At 35.6% G+C, this 22232-nt stretch overlaps 1 protein-coding gene across 2 annotated transcripts in view; it reads left to right on the plus strand.

Moving 5' to 3' along the window:
* Positions 1-22232, plus strand: part of LOC309653022 (protocadherin-11 X-linked-like) — a 548071-nt gene that overhangs the window by 349395 nt on the left and 176444 nt on the right. Inside the window, exons 3-4 of one of the 2 annotated variants that reach the window (XM_082447360.1) lie at positions 1145-1225; positions 1757-10903. In XM_082447360.1, the coding sequence (XP_082303486.1) occupies positions 1145-1225; positions 1757-1765 (90 nt within the window). In that variant the 3' untranslated portion in view covers positions 1766-10903. Of the gene's footprint in view, positions 1-1144; positions 1226-1756; positions 10904-22232 lie in introns of those variants that run through there. The other variant, XM_082447359.1, reaches the window with a different exon arrangement.

Genomic DNA, 22232 nt, shown 5'->3' on the forward strand with positions numbered 1-22232 from the left:
GTAAGATTGTTGTGCAGATTTAGGTCTGTTGCCTACTTCACTGAAAAAAGTTTTAGAGATTTAGTCATCCTTCACTTCCTGGTACAGAGAGGGAGACACACTTACAAATGGAGATTTCCCTTATAAATGTAAATATCCTTCACAAAAGGGTAACTTCTCTTGGTTTTCAGAGCTTTTCTTATGTCTGCTGTTTCATAAAAATAATCAGCCTAAAATAATCCTTATGCCAGAAACATATTTTGGGGTGGCAAATATGCTCCCCCTCAAAACCCTGTCAAGTAATAATTACATAACTCTAATTGGTAGTACACCAAACATCAGTATGAAGTCTTGAGACTGTGACATAAGGTCTCTGTCACTGCTACTCTATTCTGCTATTATAGCCCATGAGCTTCCAGCAGTCACTGAACTGGGTTTCCTTAGCTTCCTTGAAAAAATTCTCCCTTGGCTAGATAAAAGGATAACTTTTTAACCAAACCCTTTCCCCCATATACTAAAATCACATACATAGAAATGTGTAGAGTATACATTCAATATTTTTAAAACAGAGACTATACTCTCTGTCCTGAAGAAAATAAAATGGATATAGACATCATCTTTTCAAAATCTTGATAATTATTCTGGGTTGGTATGCTAGTATCTCTATATTGGTTCATAAATTTCTTGGCATTTGTAACAACTGTTAAATATCTTTATATGATAGATAGCAAATTTGTGGTGTGGTGGCATGCACAGGATAGATTTTAATTTCAGACACTGTAAATTTGCAAATATAAGCTGTTGAAACCATTGAGTTGTAAAAGCATTGGACTGAAAGTCTCTCCAACTTAAATTTCAGCCATTTAAATGTTTTAAACTGCCCTCTACAATTGCATTCAAATGTTTAACGGAACTCTTAAATGTAACACTGGGTTATAAGCTCCATGGGAAAAGGAATTTCTTTTCTTTTTTTATTTTCTCTTGTTTATTCCCAGTATCTAGAGCTGTGCCTATCACATTGTAAGTCCTCAATAACTACAATGTCTAGAAAGAGATATTTACCCAGGCACTACTTTACTTACCTGTGTTTGATGCACGTGCGCAATGTACTATGTTTTTCACTTTTAACAAACAAAAATACTTCTATTTTGTTCCCTTTGTAAAGCCAATGAAGGAGGTTATACGATCTCGCACACCCATGAAAGAGACAACTACTGTGGAGATCTGGACTCATCCCCAACCACAGGTATGAAAGGAAACACTTGATATTTCCCTTTCCTTGATTTTTATGAATGTATAAAAACCATTTTTAAGATGTATTTCTCGATATGTATTCCATGAAGTTTCTTTAGGTGATTTTATGCTGGACTCAAGTGTGAAAATATGACAGTAAATACATATTTCTTCCTAGTGTAGTTTGATAATAATATTGGAGGTAGTTTATTTGTTGCATAAGGTAAAAGTATTCCTCAAAAAGCATCTTCTAAATGGTTGTCTATTCCACTGATGTTTGTCTAGTCATGAGGTCGTGGAGTGAAAAAAAATTGAGAACTGCTGTTTTACAATATGACTTAAATTTAAGGTTTAGCATAATATAGGACAATTTGATTTTATGCTAATTAGGCAAATTTTAGTAAGACCTCCCTGAAAGAAACCAGTTTGAATTTTAAAGGAAATTATGTTATAAGGTATTTTTAAAGAATCTACTTTTACTCATTTCAATCAGGACAGCTCAAAATGTGACTAACAAATCCAATCAAATTTGTTTTCTTCATAGAGGCCATAAGGGGAATTTGCAGATGAAGTGAGGAGACCAATCTAAACATTTGTTGGCCATTTATTATTCTGTGGCTGATTTACTTACTGTTGTCCATAACGTAGAGGTCCTGAATTTGACCCCTTGGGTGCCAAATTAATAACCATAAATTATCCTCTATCCAGTTATTTTCAAATGTCATTTATTTGTTACAAAGGATATAAATTTTTAAAATGTAGATACATAAATTCATATCTAGAGTATCAGAAAAACAACCCAAATGGAGTGAGAAGAGAATCACATTGCTTATCATTTATTATTTGATGAGTGCTTCTGAAATTCATGGAAGTCATGTGTTCTATAATAATAACATCCTACAATATTTTACAGTGTTAATTTATGCTCTTTAGGAAGAGTTACAGATTTAATACGTGCCCTGTGGGAAGAAATGGTTAATTAAATAAAGGTTCATTGCAACCCAGGAGCTGTCCAAATTGTTACTAGCTTTAAATTACTCAAGTCCGAATTCATGAAGTTTTGCCAAATTTCAAACTGACTTTCCGGTCTTGCACCTCTGATTCAGTCTCAAGAAAATTGATGAGGATGTAGAATACACGGTGATAGAATCCACATCTATATCCTTGATTAAGAGGCTATGCAGTCTTCAGAATAGCTCTTTTGAAGAAAAGTACACAATTTTAAAATGTGTACTTTAAGGTCCAAAGATTTGAACTACTAGTGTGACAAGAGGTAGGACTAGGATAAATAGTTAGATGTCAGATGAAATTAGACATTGTTATGTAACACTCTTCCTCTATGAATAAGACATTGCTCTATGAGCAATATTTTTTACCTAGCCAGTTACTCTTGATTGTATTCTACTAAAAGGAGTGCAATATAAGTAATTCTACTAATTTCTTGCCGATTACTGATTCTCTTGTTTGTTTATGAACTTAAAATCTTGTTGGAGACACAATTATTTCTCTTTTTTTAACATCTTTACTGGAGTATAATTGCTTTAAAATGGTGTGTTAGTTTCTGCTTTATAACAAAGTGAATCAGCTATACATATACATATGTCCCCATATCTCTTCCCTCTTGCGTCTCCCTCCCACCCTCCCTGCCCCACCCCTCTAGGTGGTCACAAAGCACTGAACTGATCTCCCTGTAGTGGGTTCATTTTGCTTGAGGCTCTTTTATTAGGTAAATCTTTTAGGTATCTGAGAGCCTTGATTATCCTTACTGCATGAGACTTCAATTGAAATTTAAGATGCATCACAGAGTGGTGGATTGCACTGCATAGAATTACCATGAATATGATACAGATAAGGACTTTCCAACCTTGTTTTTGGTAAACATTGTGCTTGCCTCCGAAAAGTTTAAAGAAAATATGTGTTTTATGAATAAGCTTTTATGGTTCCTTATATTTAGCAAGATATTCAATACTCATTTGTGGGATTTCAAAAGCAACAATCTAAAAATAGAAACTACTGAAACTAGAGTGTAACCTGAAAATTAAATTATTTCTATTCCTCCATTGAAATCTTTAAACTCTTTGATAATGCCTCCCTCTACCACTCAGATGACAATTAAAGTCATGATACAGATGGTGACTTGGAGGGTTTATTTCTTTTAAATGAGCAAATACTACAATGGTGTCCCATAAAGCAGAATGGTTCTTAGCTGTAAAAGCCAACTGTTCAACTAATTGAAGTAACTTGTGAACCATGAAATAGGTCAACTTATTCTTTGACCAAAGAAAATCAAAATGAAAGTGTCCATTTCCTTACAAGAAATATCCTTGTAAGTCCATTTCCTTTAGCGCTTTTCTTAGAATCTTTAGAAAATATGTGTACAACTGGGGTGCATGTCTTGAAGTTCCAAGTTAGATTTTTAAAAATTAACGTGATTTTTAAATAACATTGGAAAAGGAATCAAATCACGCATAGCAGCTTTTCAATGTGCAGTGGACAACAATGGGGTCATAAACATTCACTGTAGCTAACCTCCTAGCATCTGTGTAGTACTAGGGGAAATAGAGAGCTACTCGGAAATGGCTGTTGACCAGCTTTTCACATGCTGTTTACATATGCCAGTTCATGTGAAATTCTTATTTTTTGGTAATGCAGCATTCTATAATAACTCGATCTTTTCCCCTTGCATAATAAATTCTCCACCCCCAATCACCTTCCCTGCCTCTGATTCTTAGTAATTACAATGCTCTGTGTGCTAGCAAGTCTAAAACTGAATAACGTTCTGTCAAAAACTTGAAACAAAATAAAACTAGTATATCTGGGGGGAGTCTTTCTGTGGCTTTCTATGACTTTCAATTACAATGGCCTTGCTCGTGAAACGATTCTGAGGACAGTCTGATTATGAATATAGACATTAACTTGGCTGCCACTGTACTTCATTAAATCCAGATGTATTGTGATCACGACTTATATTCATTGAGAACTAAATAGCTTAGAACAGTAGTATCAGGCAACTGCTATAGAATATATGAGTGGGGAATGGACCCACTGCTTGACATTAACTTCCCAAACCTTAACACCCACAACTAGTGACTTATGTCTACTACAAAGAACACAGTTCACCTCTGGCACAGAAAGTAAATGAAATAGTGCAAACACTGTGAAGTGATACAAGAGAAATAAGAAAAGTAGAGCAAATTTTTACTTTGGAAAGATGACAGAAGTCATATGTGGCAATGGGATTTATTTATTTTATTTAACATAACCTATGTAAACTTACTACATATCAGGTGGTCTTTTAAGCAATTAAAACATTAACTTATTGAATTCTCATTACAAACTTATAACTATTATTAAACCTATTATTGTTATCATTAACCCTATTTTGTAGATGAGGAAGTTGGGGCACCAAGAGATGATGGCAAGTACCAAAGACAGGATGCAGACTCCCTGGGTCTGGCTCTAAAGCTCACCTTTGTAACAACTGCTTAATAATTTCTCACCACAAATGAACAGCAATAATGGAAGGTGGTCCCTGGGACAAGAAATATTTTAAAAGGAGTCTCTTTCTAGTGTTAAACTAACATAATTTTCTATTCAGCTAGAACACCTGCTTGTATTTGCATATGATAAAGGAAGATGACCTCGTTATGATGCTGGAATGAAAATAAAAGAACAATAAGACGTGTGGATCATAAAGAATATGAGGTTTTAAAATAATCAGAAAAATGAAATTTTTAGACATATTAAATCTACAATGATAATCCTTAATGAAATTCTTTCTGCAGGATGAGAAAGGCTAATTAACAGTAATAGAATGCGTGAGAATTCCCATGGTTTTAAAGAATTACCTTGTAATCTTGGAATAGTGGCTAACAGGATCACTAATTCGATATGTTAACAGTAAAGTCATTTGATGAAGGAATTGCTACACTAATCTTATATTTTACCACAGCATGGTTAGGAAATCCACAGGGCTTTGGCAAATCAGTTTTCATAAAGTAAAATCAACTCTTACAGTTCTTTCATATTCTAAATGGCCTACAACTACTGATAGAATAAGTCACACGCTATTATTGGTTTTTTGTTTTGAAATAGAACAACTCCAAAGGAAAGTTTAGATGTTCAGGTTAAGGGTCAACACTAGTGTCTTTGCTTCTCTTGCAAGGAAAAAAAAAATAGATAATTAAAGAAAACTGCCTTCCTAGACTGTGCATAATTAAATCATGAAATGTTAGACTACACTTAGGCAGCATTTTGTTTTGATTTCAATATGTGTCTACTCAGTGGGGCCACTTGTAATGTTTCTTCATTAGCAGCAAAAGTATCTTGAAAAAAATTCATTGGGGTCATGAAACCACAAAACATTTTCCAAGGTGCACATACCATTAACTTCCTTTAGTTGCCAGCCTTGGTTTCACATCAGATGATATTTTTGATAATGCTTTTAAGATATACACTATTTAAAAAAAATTTTTTGAACTACACACTTCATAATTCATATTTTCCTCAAAGATCAAAGCACTTATCTTTTGGCTGGAAATTCAGGATGTGTTTTTTTTCTTGTTATGATTTCTTCATGTTGTAGAGAAAAGTATATGTTCTATGGGAATGTAAGCTAATGATCATGCAAGGATCTGAGATCAGAATTTTTCCAAAGCTTAATCTGGGAACTTTTAAGAGTTATTTTCATCTTCTAGGATTATTTTGTGGAAGGCCTTAAAATGCCAAGCCAACTTTAGAGGTAAGTCTTGACACAATAGGAAGCCTCATTAAAAAAAGAAATCAACATGCCTTGATGTGACATTATATATAAGGTTTTATTTTCAGACATATGGAAAATACTCAACATTGTTCTCCGACCAGACTCCTAAGATTTAGCCTTTGTCCTTGACCTTTAGTGGTGTGAGTACTTTACTTTTAGTCGTTAATGACTTTTATTTCTAAGTGACTACTAAAAGCATCATGCTAGGTGCTCCACAGTAATTATTTCCTTTTCTTCAGTCCCTACAGCAGTTTCGTTGAGGTGTAGCTATAATATCTGCTTTTCTTAGTTGAGGAAACTGGGGCTCAGAGAGGTTGAATAATGCGCCTAAGTTTGCACAGCTTGTGAGTGTTAGGGGGATTCAAACTTTAATGTTCTGATTCTAAAGTCCATGATTCTTCCCCAACTGCACACTGCCTCCCATTCTTATTATATTCATAGAGAATGTCTCTTCAGTGAACATGCATCCCACGTGTGACCTGACATCCCACTGATTCCATGGCTTATTTGTGAATCTCAGCAGCATAGCAGATTTGTGCCATGTTCACAGACAAAAGGCTCATGAGCACCCACAGCAGATGAATACACACTGCAACAGATGGGGACCATTCTTCTGGAGCTCTTAAACTACAAAATATTGGCAACCAGTTTTGAAAAGAAATTGCTAACTATGATGTTAATATCCACTGGTTATTAAGCTTTAAAGTAGAAAATAAATATAGACCTTAAATATCATTAGGTACAATAGTAATTCATAGGAATAAAAAAAGGTCTCAATTTTCAAAACATAAGGAAGAAATCAAGGATAAACCTACTTTTACCATATTAATCATTTCTTTACATGGAATCTGGATTATGAGTTGTCAGCCTGCACATAAGTCCTCTAGCAATGCCTAGCACCCAAGCAAAATAAATTGTATTTGTAATCACAGATGAAACCTTTTTGATGACACTGAAATCAAAGTGTTAAAAGCTCATCACTTGGTTTATCTATCATGTGGGCTCACAAATAAAGCATGTTGGGAATTAAAAGTAGGCCACATGAGGGAGGAATAAACATCAAATTAGGTAGGGCTAGAGTTGGGGGCACCGTTCAGGGTAAGGGTACGATCCTTACAGGAGAACTGTCAGCAAGCAAATTAGAATTCCCAAGGGGAAATATGATAAATTTGGACTAACTTTCAGAAAGCAAAGGTCCTGAACTAGTGGGAGGGGTTCTGTAGAAAAGATATATAAACAGTGCTGATAATCATGGTCAGGCAACCATATTATTGGGTTCTCTTTGTAGTAAGACTCCAGCCAATGGCTCTCCCATTAACTATGTGTGAAGCCTGGGGCCAGTGATAAAGTATTTGAATTTGTTTCCACATCTGTAATATGAGGATATTTATATCATTCTTATAGAATTGCTATGAGGGTTAACACAGTATATTCTAAGGCAAGCACCCAATAGATGTTCAATACGCAGATATCCAATTCTTTTTTATTTTTTTCCAATCCCATCTAAAAATTGGAAAGTAAAACAAGAAGCTGGGGAAAATTCCAGGCACATGAGCTGGGTGAGTGAAACTGCCATTAACAAACATGGACATTCAGGTTTCCATGGCCTACCCTAGCATACCATACTCTGCACTTAGGTAGTGAGATGACTGGGCACCTTAAAATACTCCCAGATATGGTGCAGATCATTTCAAGCCCGAGGTAGAGTTGGCATTCACCTCCTACAGTTCGGTGAGCTGACAACCTTCAGAAGTATATATAAAGGAAAAGTAGATAATTGCCAGAGACATCATATGTCCATGTCTCTTCATTTTGATAGGAGATACCCTGAAGGAAAAAAATTCCAGTTGATTCAAGTTTATATATCGGTTTCCCAGATCAGCATGAAATTATATGCTTAAAATACTTCCTTTTGGCTAATCTAAAACTATTATAAGCAAATTAAAGTAAAGAAATTCTCTTGGAGGAAACACTGCTGAGTTTGCTCGGATTCATAGTAACAAGTGCATACGGTCCCTAAGTTACTTTGATACACCTGCTGATATAATCTAGAGCTAAGTTAAAAATTAGTAAAAACAAAAGTAAACTTTATCAAAATCTCATCCATAGGTCTATTCTATGACCTAATCATTAGACCAATTGTTGATTCCCAGCATAAATGTGGTGTAAACCATTACCCTCATTACATATATATATATATATATATATATATATATATATATATATATTTTTTTTTTTTTTAAGGAATATATAATGGCAGGGAGTTCCTTAATGTGATGTGGAAGTATTTCACCTCATGATTTTGGCAGATAACAATCTGAATAGTAAATCTGTCATCCCAGGCCTTGTTTGTGTAGAATTCATTCTGTCTCACATGCAACAATGTCAAATTGCTCCATTTAACGTTAGTGCCTCAATGAATGTCAGGGAAACAATGTTAGAGCAATTTAGCAGTTTGCATGCCTCTGACACTAAAGATTTTCCTTTTTGTTTTGTTTGTTTTCTGTTTTTTTTTGACTTTGCAGTAGATAGTCCTTCTCCCCTGTGGCTATTTCCTGCTGCTAATTCCTATTAGCATACATTGTAGAACATCCTGATTCCTCTGCAGTTGTCAGCCCTTCTCTATGATATAGAGCTCTTTTTTGTGAACTAAAGTTATTGAAAAATGAGTAGGGCAACCGAAGAATTTGTGCTCATATTGAAACTCTCACCAGGTTTCTACCAAAGATCTTTGATCAGATCTGAGTTACCTTAGAAAGAATTCATCAGTGAATTTCCAAATATATTTCATCTACATATTCTTTAAGATAAGGCTGCAAAAACACATCACCTGAACTACTGCTGTAAAACTCCATCTCCTCTCCCCTCTCCTAGATTTCTCCTATCTGTCTATTATGGAAGACCTGCCATATTTTTCATCCTAAATTCCAATACTGATTGGAAGGTCCATATGGAGGGTCCTACTTTAAAAATCTTCAGATGTTTCCCATTACTTATAGAAAGAAGTTTAGTTACAGTCACAGGTTTCCATGTTTTGGCCCACACTTTCTGGCCTTTCTACACTTTTCTTTCTGGCTCATTGCTCAATGCCTACCTTAAGTTCCAATCAAACTATACTCTTTACTCTTCCTTCAGTTTTCTTATTCTTCCCTACCTATTTATTCGTATCCATTTCTCCCCTTCCAAACAATGCTTATCCCTTATCTCCTCCTGTGCTTAACCATTCTCATAGTACTCATCTTTTAAGGTACCATGTGAAATACTTTTCAATCCACCCAACTGGCTATTAGCTCTTCATTCTCTGAGCTCCCATAGCACTGTGTATGTACCTCTCAAGGCTTCTTATCACACACAGACTTACATTTCAAATATTTGTGCCCATGTCTTATTCTCCCATTTAAATGTTAGTTCTTTGAGAGCAGGGATGGTTTTCAACTCATGACTCCATACCTAGTATAGTGTCTTGAATTCAGTAAGAGTTCTCCGGTGAGAGGCAAAACATTCTTCTCTCCCCTAAGCACTGGTATTCACCTACACTTTTTTTGAAGAGGCAATATATCATGTTGGATAAGAATTTGCACTTTGGAATCAAGTCTGGGTTTAAATACCAGCATTGCCACTGACTGGTTATGTAATCTTTGCCAAACTATTTAATAGCTCAGAGTTTTATTTTCATCATTTGTCATGACAACACTAATACATCCTTTTTATCAGGAATTGATGTAGATTATATACATAACCTGTATAAAGTACTTAGTACAATATCTGGCACACAGTAAATATTCAATGTTAATTAAATTATATATTAATATATATTTAATCTTATATATATGTATGTATGTATATATGTGTTTCACCTATTGAACAACAGGCCACAAATCAGTGTTTTATAATATAATGCAGCTTTGTTTATTTCTTTATCCACTTATTCTCAAAAAGTCCATGCTGCTCTCTCTTTCAACCTGTGTCATCTCACAGCGAGGTTTCCATTTTTGTTTTAAAGTCTCTAAAGAGGAAGATTACTTAGCCTCTAAAATAACTAATTCATTAAACTCTGCCCTTCTTTGGCAAGGGGTCAAATGGTAGGACTTAATAGAACAAGAGACCCAAGAAGCAAAGCTGACTGTTTCACTTTCCATCCATCATCACTGTTGCTCTTCAGAATTCCATCAGTGTTCTTGGTACGTGAGGCTAAATCTGAAACATGATCAAATGAACTCTGCCGCTTGGAGACCTCAATAATTGGCATCCTAATTAAAGCTACATTTGAAAAATCAACTATAAGTAATTTGCTCAATACTATCAACTGATCTCTTAAAATACTCCATAAAATAATTTTGAGGGTGGATTATTTCTAAAGCATCTGTTCATATGTGAGCTACTTTTACGTTCTGTGTATTTACAATAACGGGAAGCTGCTTGCTAGGCATAAGTACTGAAGGTACACAAAGAGAGGATTTAGTGATCTGCCTTGCCTCTTTAATGCACATGTTATTTGGACCATGAGAGATAACTGTGAGGACCTCTTGGGCCATTGTTTTTCAGTTTTATTGAGATATAACCGACATGTAACTTTGTGTAAGTTTGTGTTCTTCATGTGTAGAAAAAATTGGTTGTAAGGGAGCGTCTCAAGTGTTCTGATGCTAGGAATAAGAACGGCAACACCTCTGCATCCCAGCCCCTAACCTCCTTCCCCTATTGACCATAGGGCAATGTGAAGAAGTATCTAATCGAGGTATGTTTAGAGTTAAGGCAAGATGAATATTCAGTCGCATGTCTGTGCTGACTCTTCTTTGAGGCAGTCATGCTTATTTCAGCTTATGATACTTGAAGGCAACACTGGGGTTACTTGACCTGCATAGCATGCCTTCTCCCTGATGCCTTAAGGAGATGGTAATAGAGAATGTTTATGGGAAAAGGAGGATAGAGAATGTTTATGGGAAAAGGAGGATAAAAAATATTGCAGACTTTTTTGATCCTTGGAAGTGTTTAGTGCATGTACTTATACAAGAAAATAATTAAATGAACAACTCCATCAACCCCTTAAAAGTGGTACTTAATCACAGAACACACTCCCTAGACATCATTTACCTTTGCTCTGTCTAAAATGGTTATGTCTTGGCTACTCAAGTGTGCTTTGAGAATTCTGTGGGTGTTCTCCATTGCCTCACCTCTGAGAGTTTGACATTGTTGTTAATACGTAGCATAGAAACATATTGGGCTTCTGTTGATATTTTTTCTATTACAACAACTTTTAAAGCTCTGTTGTTAGTTTGAAAGGGAGTTTTCCAACATGTCAAATGCAAAGTTTTTCTTTTAATATTCTAATAAAAATGTCTTTGAGAGTTAGCTCTTCTGAGGCAATATAATTTACACCTGTACAAAATGCATTTTGCTCTAAATGAAGGTAAATAAATTATTTGTGCCATATGTCCCACTCTCTCTGCTTGGACTAATATTTTCCAAAGTAAGTTGTTCGTACTATTTCTTTCTTGCTTTATTGTCACTTAACACAATAATTCAAGAAAACATTTATTGAGTATTTAGTTTGCTCTAAGTCCTGAGGCAAATACTGGAAATAAAACCATGAAAAAGAAAAAAGAAAAAAAATGCAGGCCCTGTCTTCCAATAGCCTACAGCCTAGTAAGAAAAAATGTGCTAACCACTAATTATAAAATAAAATAGAAATAAATAGGTGCTAAATACTTGAATAAGTAACAATACTATCATCATGGAAAAATGATTGCATTCGACTGGGAGTGGAAATCAGGAAAGATTTCTGGTTGGAGCTGGAATTCAAAGAGTAGGACAGTAAGAGTAGGATTAGGATCAATAACACATTTGTTAATTTTTTTAAAAAAACACAGTGATTTGTATTCAGCAGACCCTCATCAGCAGTAATAGTTATTATATCACAACCTCACATAGGTAGTAAGTGGTAGAGTTGGAAACCAGATCTCCTGTTTTACATAATAGTTTCTTTCTATAATATTTTTCTCTTCCTGAAGATAGCATGCCCTGATTAACAGAGTTGCCTCAATATCAATGAAAAAAATTTAATTTGAATTGGATCAATTTTAGGTTGAACTGGATTACCTTGAGAACTTCTGTTTGGGGGAAAGAGTACATGAGGGAAACAGATTAAAGATCAAAAGTCATTTTTGATTGTCAGGAACTGAAAGGTTAGTTGAAACCCAAATGCAGAAGAACTCCAAATAACCTTTTGGGAATATTAAGCACACACACACCCTTGTGTCATTTATAATATTTTGATTCTGAGATTTTATCATGGTAGCACATAAAAAACTTAAAGAGATGAAGAGGCCAAAACAGGTGAGCTCTCAAGTGGCCTGTATTTAAAAATTTTAATCCTTAGAAGAAGTTTTTGAAGCAGACAGGAAATGCCCCCAGTTAATCTATACTGTAAATATAATTTAAGAGCACATTCAGTTTTAATAGTGAATAAAGTATACATTCTGAGCATCAGCAAGTTTGCAAGTGACTGTGTATATTATTGTCTTTTCTCTCATACACACTGACCCACATATAACATCAACTTCCCTCCAAGGAGTGCACTTAGAACTTCTGCATTTGAATTTTACTCCTTGGCTTTTCCCCAGCTTTCCTCTGCTTCTTTTATTTCATTGCCAAATGTAACACCTGATCCCTGCATTGATCCTATGAAATATGCTAGTTTTAGCTCCTTTTTCTATTTTTTTTCCCCCTGGCATTACTTAGCATGTCAAGATCTATAAACTTGATGCAAATTTCAATAAATTACAGTCATTTGTATTCACTCAAGTTTATTTTCTGTTCAGAAATATATTCTCTAAAATAATGTGACAATGCTCCTGGTTATGCCTAATAATCCTAATGCTGTTGGGCTTCCCGGCATACATTATTTTGTTTTCCAATTTTTAATAAGTGAACCTGTGTCTTTTGTTCATTGAAATAAAATCCCCTTGTGATTGTTTAGTCTGTTTTATATCCTTCTGAACATGACTTGAAGGTTGCACACTGTATTTTTAAGATGAAATACCACCTAAACTTAAATAATATTACCGTGGACCTTTAAAAATCAAATCTATGATTCAAATTGTTGTATTTCTGAGTTTCTGTACTCCTTGGGGAGAGAAACTAATGTGTTAGTGGGGGGGGTGGTTAATGATTCAGACCATGACAGCTTCACATTTACTTTTCTACTTTCGCAGATGCTGTGGTGTAGACACTATTAAGATACAGTAACAGCCTATAGAAAGATTCTGCTATTCATTACAATTCAGTCAATGAAACAAGCATATTCCTATAACAATGAACATGGAGAACATTGCTCTATCAAAGAATGAAAAATAGATGTATATAATATATAAAAAAGATTGTGTCCTTGAAAGTGAATCATGTAAATAAGCAGTTATAACAAGACAGTAAAAATTATGCCATAGTAAAATAAAATAGAAATTGACTGAAAAGAGACATGAAAAGCTATGTTATACCTGCTACTGAAAAATTATCAATTTATTTACCTTCCCATTTTGATGTTCTCAGTGTTTAAGAGAATGTAGCCTTACCAATCTACAGCCAAAACATGGTGATCTAGATTTTTATTTTCTGGTGTCTGCTAGCTAGTTGGACATTGAAACTTGTGTTAAAAAATCTAACATATTGTTTTCCATTACCCTGTAAAACTCAAGCAATAAATGTGTATTGATTAACTGAATTATCTACTGACCTCAAGGAAGTGAAAGATGTTTTTCATGTTCCCTAACAGATACTTAGAAAATACTTAAAATCCTGGCAAGACAGAGAAAATGGGTGTTTAAATTTTGGGGTTCAGGAAATATATAAGAAAATGAAATGCTCATTAGTTAATTGATGTACTGTTACTATCTATTGGTACTAGTCTTATAATAATATAGGGGCATATAATAGGCAGCAAACATGTTTTGTCACCTCTGGTACTCCTTTTACATATTGTTAAATTCCTGTGATTCATGCTATAGAAGGGGGAAAAGAAGTTTGTTAAGTGAATATGTATTAGATTTAAAGAAATTTACTGTAGAGGTACTACAATTTGATTTGTGCAAAGAGAATTTAAATAATCTGTACTTAATCTAAAAATCTTGAGGTTGAACTGTTTTTTAAAGGAGAGGCTACCAGATATGTACCAACAGGGCTCAGTGATAGAATAAATAATGATACATTCAGAAGACAACAGTAACTGAAGAAGTAATTTATGTTGTCCAATGGGAAGGACTAAGAATAGACTTTTCTTTTAGTGGATCTCTCCTACCTTTATTTTTTATTGAGAGCAAGCTATTTAATAGATAAAAAGAGTAAACTTGCACTTTTCTGCTAGAGGTACAGAACTTCAAGCAACAATATAAAAGTAATAGCAGTAGACACAGAATCTAAGAATTCTACACGAATTCAAACTTTTTATATCTAGACCATGTTTGGAAACACCCATAACTGGCACTGCTGTTCAACCATTTGACATCTTAAACAATGCCTAAGAAATTTGAGGACCTGCTTTTTTCTTTGGGGCTTCAGTTCAGCAGCCTTGGTACATACAGTCAGCTAACTTGTGCATACTAAATCTTAGATCAAGTAACTTTGAAGGTTAAGTATGAAACAAGGATTTAGCAGAAAGGACTTCTGTCGGTTTCTTTTTCCTCCTTTACTAAACATGTCAAAATGAGAAGGTAATCGTTTAAGTCACACTCAAATGGGAGATTCAGAGGCTGCTTTGAAACTGCCAAAAGAAAACAGATCCAGGCAGGGAGACTGCAGGGTATCTCTAAGGTCTGCCCTTGTGATTCTATTTATATTCAAATTTGAAAGCATGAATTCTGCATTTACTCCCTCTCCATTGAATTCAGTTTCACTTTGGGGAGACCGTAAAACATACTTCATGCTTAAAAAACATGGGCTTTGTAAACAGGAACACTGAGGTTTGAATCTTAATTCCGTCTTTGCTAGTTACATAGCAACGGACAAACTAGTTAATTTCTCTAAGTCTCGGTTTTCTCATCAGTAAAATGGAGATGATAATAGCATACCTGCTGCATAGGGCTGTTGGAAGGATCAAATTAGCAATGCATATAAAACAATTGGGCCAGTGATAGTCAAAGCTCTAAAACAGCAGCTGTTGGGACTTCCCTGGTGGCACAGTGGTTAAGTATCCGCCTGCCGATGCAGGGGACACAGGTTTGAGCCCTGGTCCAGGAAGATCCCACATGCCGCGGAGCAACGAAGCCCATGTGCCGCAACTACCGAACCTGTGCTCTAGAGCCCACGAGCTACAACTACTGAGCCCGTGTGCCACAACTACTGAAGCCCGTGTGCCTAGAGCCCGTGCTCCACAACAAGAGAAGCCACCGCAATGAGAAGTCCACGCACCGCAATGAAGAGTAGCCCCCACTTGCTGCAACTAGAGAAAGCCCGCATGCAGCAACAGACCCAACGTAGCCAAAAATATAAATAAATAAATAAATAAAACAGCAGCTGTTACTATTCCTTGAATCTTTTTTTTTTTTAACATCTAAAAAGGAATATTATCTGGGCTGCTTGCTCTATTTATCTTCAAGGACTAGTAATAGCCCTTTTTTTTCCCCACTGAAAAGTGGTGATTAACACCTTCACTACTTGAGACTTTATCAATCCTTACAGACATCTTGCCCAAAGTAATTCATCAGATTTTCAGGTGTGCATTGTACAGGTTAAAGGATATACAGATATTCAAACACCACTTCTTTCTTCCAAACCTATGCCTTGGATGGGGATGTTACTTAGCAAGTTTGTGTGCCCATTGCACAGTGAGGCCAAGCAAACTGAAATGCCAGAGTTTGGAGCAGAGAAAGGTTTATTGCAGGGCCATGCAAGGAGAATGGGTGACTTGTGCTCAAAAAACCGAAACTCCCCCAAGGGTTTCAAGAAAACATCTTTTTTTTTTTGGTGCAAGATCTTTATTCATTTGGGGCAAGTGACTGTGAAGGGAATGAAATGGGGTGAGATGATGAAGGAAATGAGATGATGAATTTATTGCCCCAGCCACTCCCCTGCCCCCAGGTAGCCGAATTCAATAGGGCTGGCTGGTGTTAATGCCTTGTGTAGAGGCTCATGGGTAACGTCATGTGTGTGGTTTGAGAAACTTGTGGGGCACATACAGATAGCATGGCCAAATATTCATTTCACAGAGTGGATGGAGGGAGAAGAAAAGAGAAAGAGAGTGCAGGGAGCTCAGCTCAGTGCTCTGTGACGACCTAGATGGGTGGGATGGTAGGCGGTGTGGGAGGGAGGTCCAAGAGGGAAGGGATATATGTATACATATAGCTGATTCACTTCATTGTACCACAGAAACTAACGCAACATTATAAAACAATTATACTCCAGTAAAAAAAGGAAAAAAAATTCACAAATCTGTTTTAATTAAGTGCTAAAATTGTGCACTGCAGAATTGTGATTCTGTAGGAGCTACAGACTAGTGGGACTGATATATGCTGTACTACCCAGTAAAGCTTCTTAGAAAAGATGAGATTGGAGCTGGTCTTCAGAGATGAGTATGACTTGGATAGAAGAAAAAGAAAAAGTAGAATATTCTAGTGAGCTGTAAAGTGGGGAAGTTACCAACAGCGTGAGTAAAGTCATAGTAGGGGAAACAAAAATGCCATCTGTGGGGGAAGCAATCAGATCATAAGGACAACATGCAGTAGCCATCAGGCCTCCCCTCGTTTTGCCAAGGCCTCATTTTTCTTCTCAGACAGTTCCCAAAGATAACCAAGTGGTAGGAATGCTTGGCACAGAAGAGTTTAAATTTGTTTTCTTCCCTGCTAAGTGATTCTGAAATATAAATGCTAACACCTAGAGAGTTTGCGCTTTCAGCTTACTGTGTAATTCCATAAGGGAGCCATTAATAATGTCAGGATGCATTAACAGCCGAGAGAGGAGAAAAACTCTAGACTTGAAACTTTCATGACAGCACCTGAAATAAATTGTTAGCTTATATCAGAGGAGTGGCCGGGTTGACATAAGATTTTTCTGGGTATAATTATATCATAGTTTTTCCAATTTTATAATTAAGTCATTAGCCATTCAGGCCACTGACAAGTATAAAAGCAGATTTTAATATTTATTCTGGATAAATTGAAATAAAAAAAGAAGGAAGTTGTAAGTTAGCTTACTTATTTCTCAGAGCATGACCTCAGTTGCTATGCAGCCTAGGCTCTGATACAGTCAGTGAATGAAATTATGTGATTTTGTTTTACAATCTCACTTTATTGAAAATTAGTTTCTGGTCATCCTAAGAAATGACTTCTAAAAAAATACAAATGCCTAGTTAGGCACAGTTTATAATACCTTATAAAAGTGTATTAAAACCATTTTCAAGTTGAAAAACCCAGAAATGTTGATGACTTTATTGTTTTGAACTAATGTCCTGTGGATCACACTGGGTAATTAAAGTCAATGCAGGGCAATCACAGAAAATTTGGATAATCTGAAAGTGAGAATATCCCATCTTTGTTAGACAAAAATCTTGGTCATGTTCTGAAATATGCTTATGCTAAAAATAGTTGAAAACTATTTTAAGTGTAAGGAAAATTGTTTTAGAGCAATATCCGTGTATAAAAAATGTAAGCTCTTTTATTTCTTGTAATTTGGACGCCAGAGAAGGTAAAAACATAACCTTAAGACAGTGTGAACAGGCAGTCTTACAGTGTCCCCTGGAACTCAAGTTGTTCTCCCATTGTCTTATTTTTGGTTTTTATATCTCAATTTTGTCCTAAAACGTCTCTGTCTATGCATAAGGCTTTTATATATCTCTCATGTTGGAAGGCAGGCACACTTCTCTGTCCAGAAGTCATCTTGGTTTGGTGAATATGGACGTTGCTAGAGCAACGAACCAAGTTAGTGTCCAGGGAACTTGTTCCTTTACTTTTCAGTGACAAAGAGACAACAGGAAGAAGTTGCTATACAACTTCCCAGAGCTGGTGACAAATGTTCTGCCACTGTCAGCAAATATGCCAGACAAGCCGTACAGTGCAGGGACATTTCAATTTGATTCTCCATTGCTAGTCTTACCAAAAGAGAATATGGCTGTGCAGAAAGGCCATGAAGTACATTAGTCACTGTTTCAGGGACTTCTTATTTTCAATCTGCCATAACTATAGAATATAGTTTGGAGGTACAGAAGGTGGCAACAGGGAATAAGCAGTAGAATCACTGCAATTCTTCACTAACATCTGTGATTATGGAGAAGAAAGACAGCAGCTTTAGGCAGTTTTCAATAAACACTTCACTTCTAGTAGAGAATTTGTCTATGTATAATAGGTAACTTCGACCATAGCAGAAATGGAAAGAGGGCTCTAATTCTCTTCATTAATTCTGTCTTAGTAGAGAAGAGCATTTTATTTTTTCCATTTGTTTTCCCAAATGTGCCCATTTTGAGGTACCAGAAGAGAATTAGAAATAAGCTTTTTCATTGTTTACTAACTGAAAAAGTAAGCTAGTGGGGAAAAATTCCACTCATTTAAAATAATTTGTAACTCTTCCGTGTAATGTTTGATATTCTATAGCTGAAGATCTAAGAAAAACAACTCCAGATCATCTGGAAGAAAGAAAATTTCATCCCTTTTTTTCCCCCATTATTTCAAATAATTCTAATAACAGCAATAAAAATGTCAGTGGGAGGCTAGGTGGGTGAACTGGGGAAATTCCATTCTGGTTTAGGGAAACCAAGTGCTAGGAAGCTTATTGTTTGTATTAGGCCACAGGGCCTTTAATATGTTTGTATTTGCCCTTTGCAGTTGTGTAGAGATATAATGATATACTGCTACGGTTAAATATGTGGTTTCTGTTCTTTAGTCATTAATAATTAGTTGAATGAGAACCTTACAACTACAGAAAGGATCATCTGGTGTGTGAAAATGTATGTAAAATAAGAAATAACTAGACATATGTCAATTTTAAGTTCTATGGACATAGGCTACTAAGATACATTTCTCCTCAAGGATTCCACTTGGCCATGGGAAGTCACAATCCATAATGTTGTATTATTGTGCAAAAGCTCATGGAGCCATCATGAATCTCTTGAGTACATCTTTGGTCTGGATTAAACAAAGAAGACTCATTTCAGTCAAACGTGACTATGCAGACCAACTTCCAACGTAGGTCACACACTTGATGATTTGAGAAACTATGAGGAGGGCAAAGGTCCATATAGTGCTCCAAATGTAATATCAGTTTTGTGAGGAAAGATGGATGATTGCATTTGGGATTCACCCATTCTTTCACCATGATATATATCACAGCCATTATTGTTGCATGAATCAAGTGTCTGATGCAAAGTTTCTGTAGTTTAAGATGAGCAATGACAGAACAGATTTATGGCAGTGGATATTATAAAAGCTATGTTAACTGTGTTCATTTCTCTTCAAAATAATGGAATAGAATGGTTAGTGGCAACTGAAGCAAAGAGAAGGGATAACACAACTATAAACCAGAATTGCAAAACAAGAACCCTGTGCAGTCTAACACTAGAGAATATTGTCATGTACTACACTGAACCACTAGATGGTGCACTCCGCAACTTTGTTGATTACATCTTCTCCCAAATTTTGAAAGATACCCCAAATGCCCTGGGTATATGAAATATTTAAATGTTCTTTTTGAAATTCTTAGAAATATGGAATATCTGTCTTACTTGTAACTCTCTAAAGGTAGTGCATACAACTCTACTTGCCAATTAATATGCTTTTGTTGCCCCTGGGGGAAAAACGCATGTAACGAGTAACGTCATGTGTGTGGCGTTCATACATTCACTCATTTTTTTTTCCAGGCCATATAGATATATATATATATACAACGAGATCAAGGTTGACAGTGTAATTTAGAGACTCACAACTAGGAGGAAGATTGCTCATCCTGACATTCAGGCATGGCCTAAATATAGTTCAGCAGTAAAATTTGACTCCATCCCAACTCCTCGCCTATTCTTACCCATTGCTTCTTCTGATTCCCTAAACCCCACTTAGTGCCTCCACTTTCTTAAGAAATAACTCATATTGTGGATTGCTTCCTTATATTTGGTAATATTATACTATGGTAATAAACTATGACCTCATTGATTGCTTATTTCTTTCTCTTATTGTCATACTTAGTACCTAGTAGCACACTGTCTTTTCTCATTTGTTTAATAATATAGAAAGTATTATGCAACATTCTGCATAATATTAATTTAATATGCAACTCATACATTCCTGGAACAACATGCCATATGCCTGGTAGTAACTTAGATGTTTCTTTGTGTTTTACTTGTCATGCAAGGTCAGAGCAAATTTCATTGCTTAACTATAAAATTAAAACACCTATCAGTTACAGTAGTATGTATTTCTCAGCTCCTGATATTTTTATTTTTCCACTTTTACTTAAGCTTTCTCTATTTTATCTGTGCTTTATCATGTAAGACTAATTCAAATCATTGTTGGAACTAATCGATGTGTGTGTATGTGCGTGTGGGTGTTTTAGCTCAAAGAGAAAATTATTTTCATTTTTGAATTTCTCTCTCTATATATTTATTTACTTGAAACCAATGTAATGAAGAATATACTTCAAACCTATGGGTATTTTTGAATCCAGAGAGTAGTTCTGCTATCCACGGATATTTCAGGTATGTTTGAATCTTAACTAGTAACGGCTATTGTGGGTCACTGATGCAGGAGTAGTGGTGTTTCACTTATATCTTTATTACATTTTTTACAACATACTTCATTCTTTTTGCAGTATTCATTGATTTTAAAAAAGCCGTTCTCCCAAATGAAAGGGAACTCCAAATTTATGACTATGTGAAGACATAGTGGTTTCAGTTTTCTATGGCAGTACTCACTTGGTTTTAACAGCTTGACTTTCATACAATATGCAATATCTCTAGACCTCATGTTAAAGGATGCCATCAAGGAGCCAAGACAATCCAGATAATTCAATAATATTGTTACAATTAGTGTCTAAAATGGGAAAATCACTTGCTCTTTTTCTAGGAAAAATGTGTTCTTTTTAAATACATCATTTGCTTTTAATTGGCATAAACTCTACAGAAGGGGTCCCCAACCCCTAACAGGCCGGTACCGATCCACAGACTGTTAGGAACCAGGCCGCACAGCAGGAGGTGAGCAGTGGGCTAGCGAGCGAAGCTTCATCTTCAGCTCCCCATCGCTTGTGTTACTGCCTGAACCATCCTCCCCGCCACCCCAGCCACCCCATCCGTGGAAAAATTGTCTTCCACGAAACCGGTCCCTGGTGCCAAAAAGGTTGGGGACCGCTGCTCTACAGCATTGAACAGCACAATTTTTATCTCTGCCTGCCTATAACATGTCAATAGTTGTACTGAATTAAAAGTTACCTACAAAAAGAAGACCGGCTAGTCAGAGCATGCACAGAAAGTGATAACTACAGAGATAGGTTTGACAGGCTGATCTGGGACAGCAGCTGCCAGCATGGAGAAAGAAGGGGCTCTCACAGCCATACCAGAGGAGATTCAGGGGGCAATATCCTCTGCAGAGTTATGCATTATTAAGGCATGACTGCATGTACTCAATACAGTAGTTAAAACCAGACAATATCAAATCTAACATATAAGGTAGTTTTTATCATGCATCTTCATATTGGCATACAACAAACTCATCATGCTTTTTCGTTTTTAGGCTCTCTTTTCCAAGGGACTTGTACATATATATAATGAATGTACACTGTAGCACTTTATGACAAAGCTCACAGAACACATAGAATATCATGTTGTTTGCTCTAAATGAAATGATGAACAATATAAAGGATTATTGTACTTATTCTAGCTCCAAAAGCACTTTTTTTTTTCTTTTTCTTTTTTCTATTGTGAGCATTTACATTTGGAGCAAACTATCACTTTAGTAAGTGGACCATGAAGGAGCCAATGTGTTTTACTCAAATTCTCAGAAGGAAGAATTTTTATCCTTGGTTAAACCATGTCTTTCTTAAAAATTGGTGCATTAAAAGATAATAAAAGAATTCCTTCTCCCGTGTGTTGTTTTAATTGTAAAGGATAACATTTTTTAATAAATTATATATCTTCAAACTATATTTTAATACATTAGGAAAGAAACTTCAGAAGCATGATTTTTTTTTTAATTGAAAGTCCTCATTGATACAATAAGAAAGAAAAAGAAATACAGGCACAAAATGTGTTCCTTTCTTTTTTATAGCTATATTACAGTCCAGGAATCCAGTAGCT

Source organism: Balaenoptera physalus, assembly GCF_965194825.1.
Source record: "Balaenoptera physalus genome assembly, chromosome: X".
Taxonomy (NCBI): Eukaryota; Metazoa; Chordata; class Mammalia; order Artiodactyla; family Balaenopteridae; genus Balaenoptera; species Balaenoptera physalus.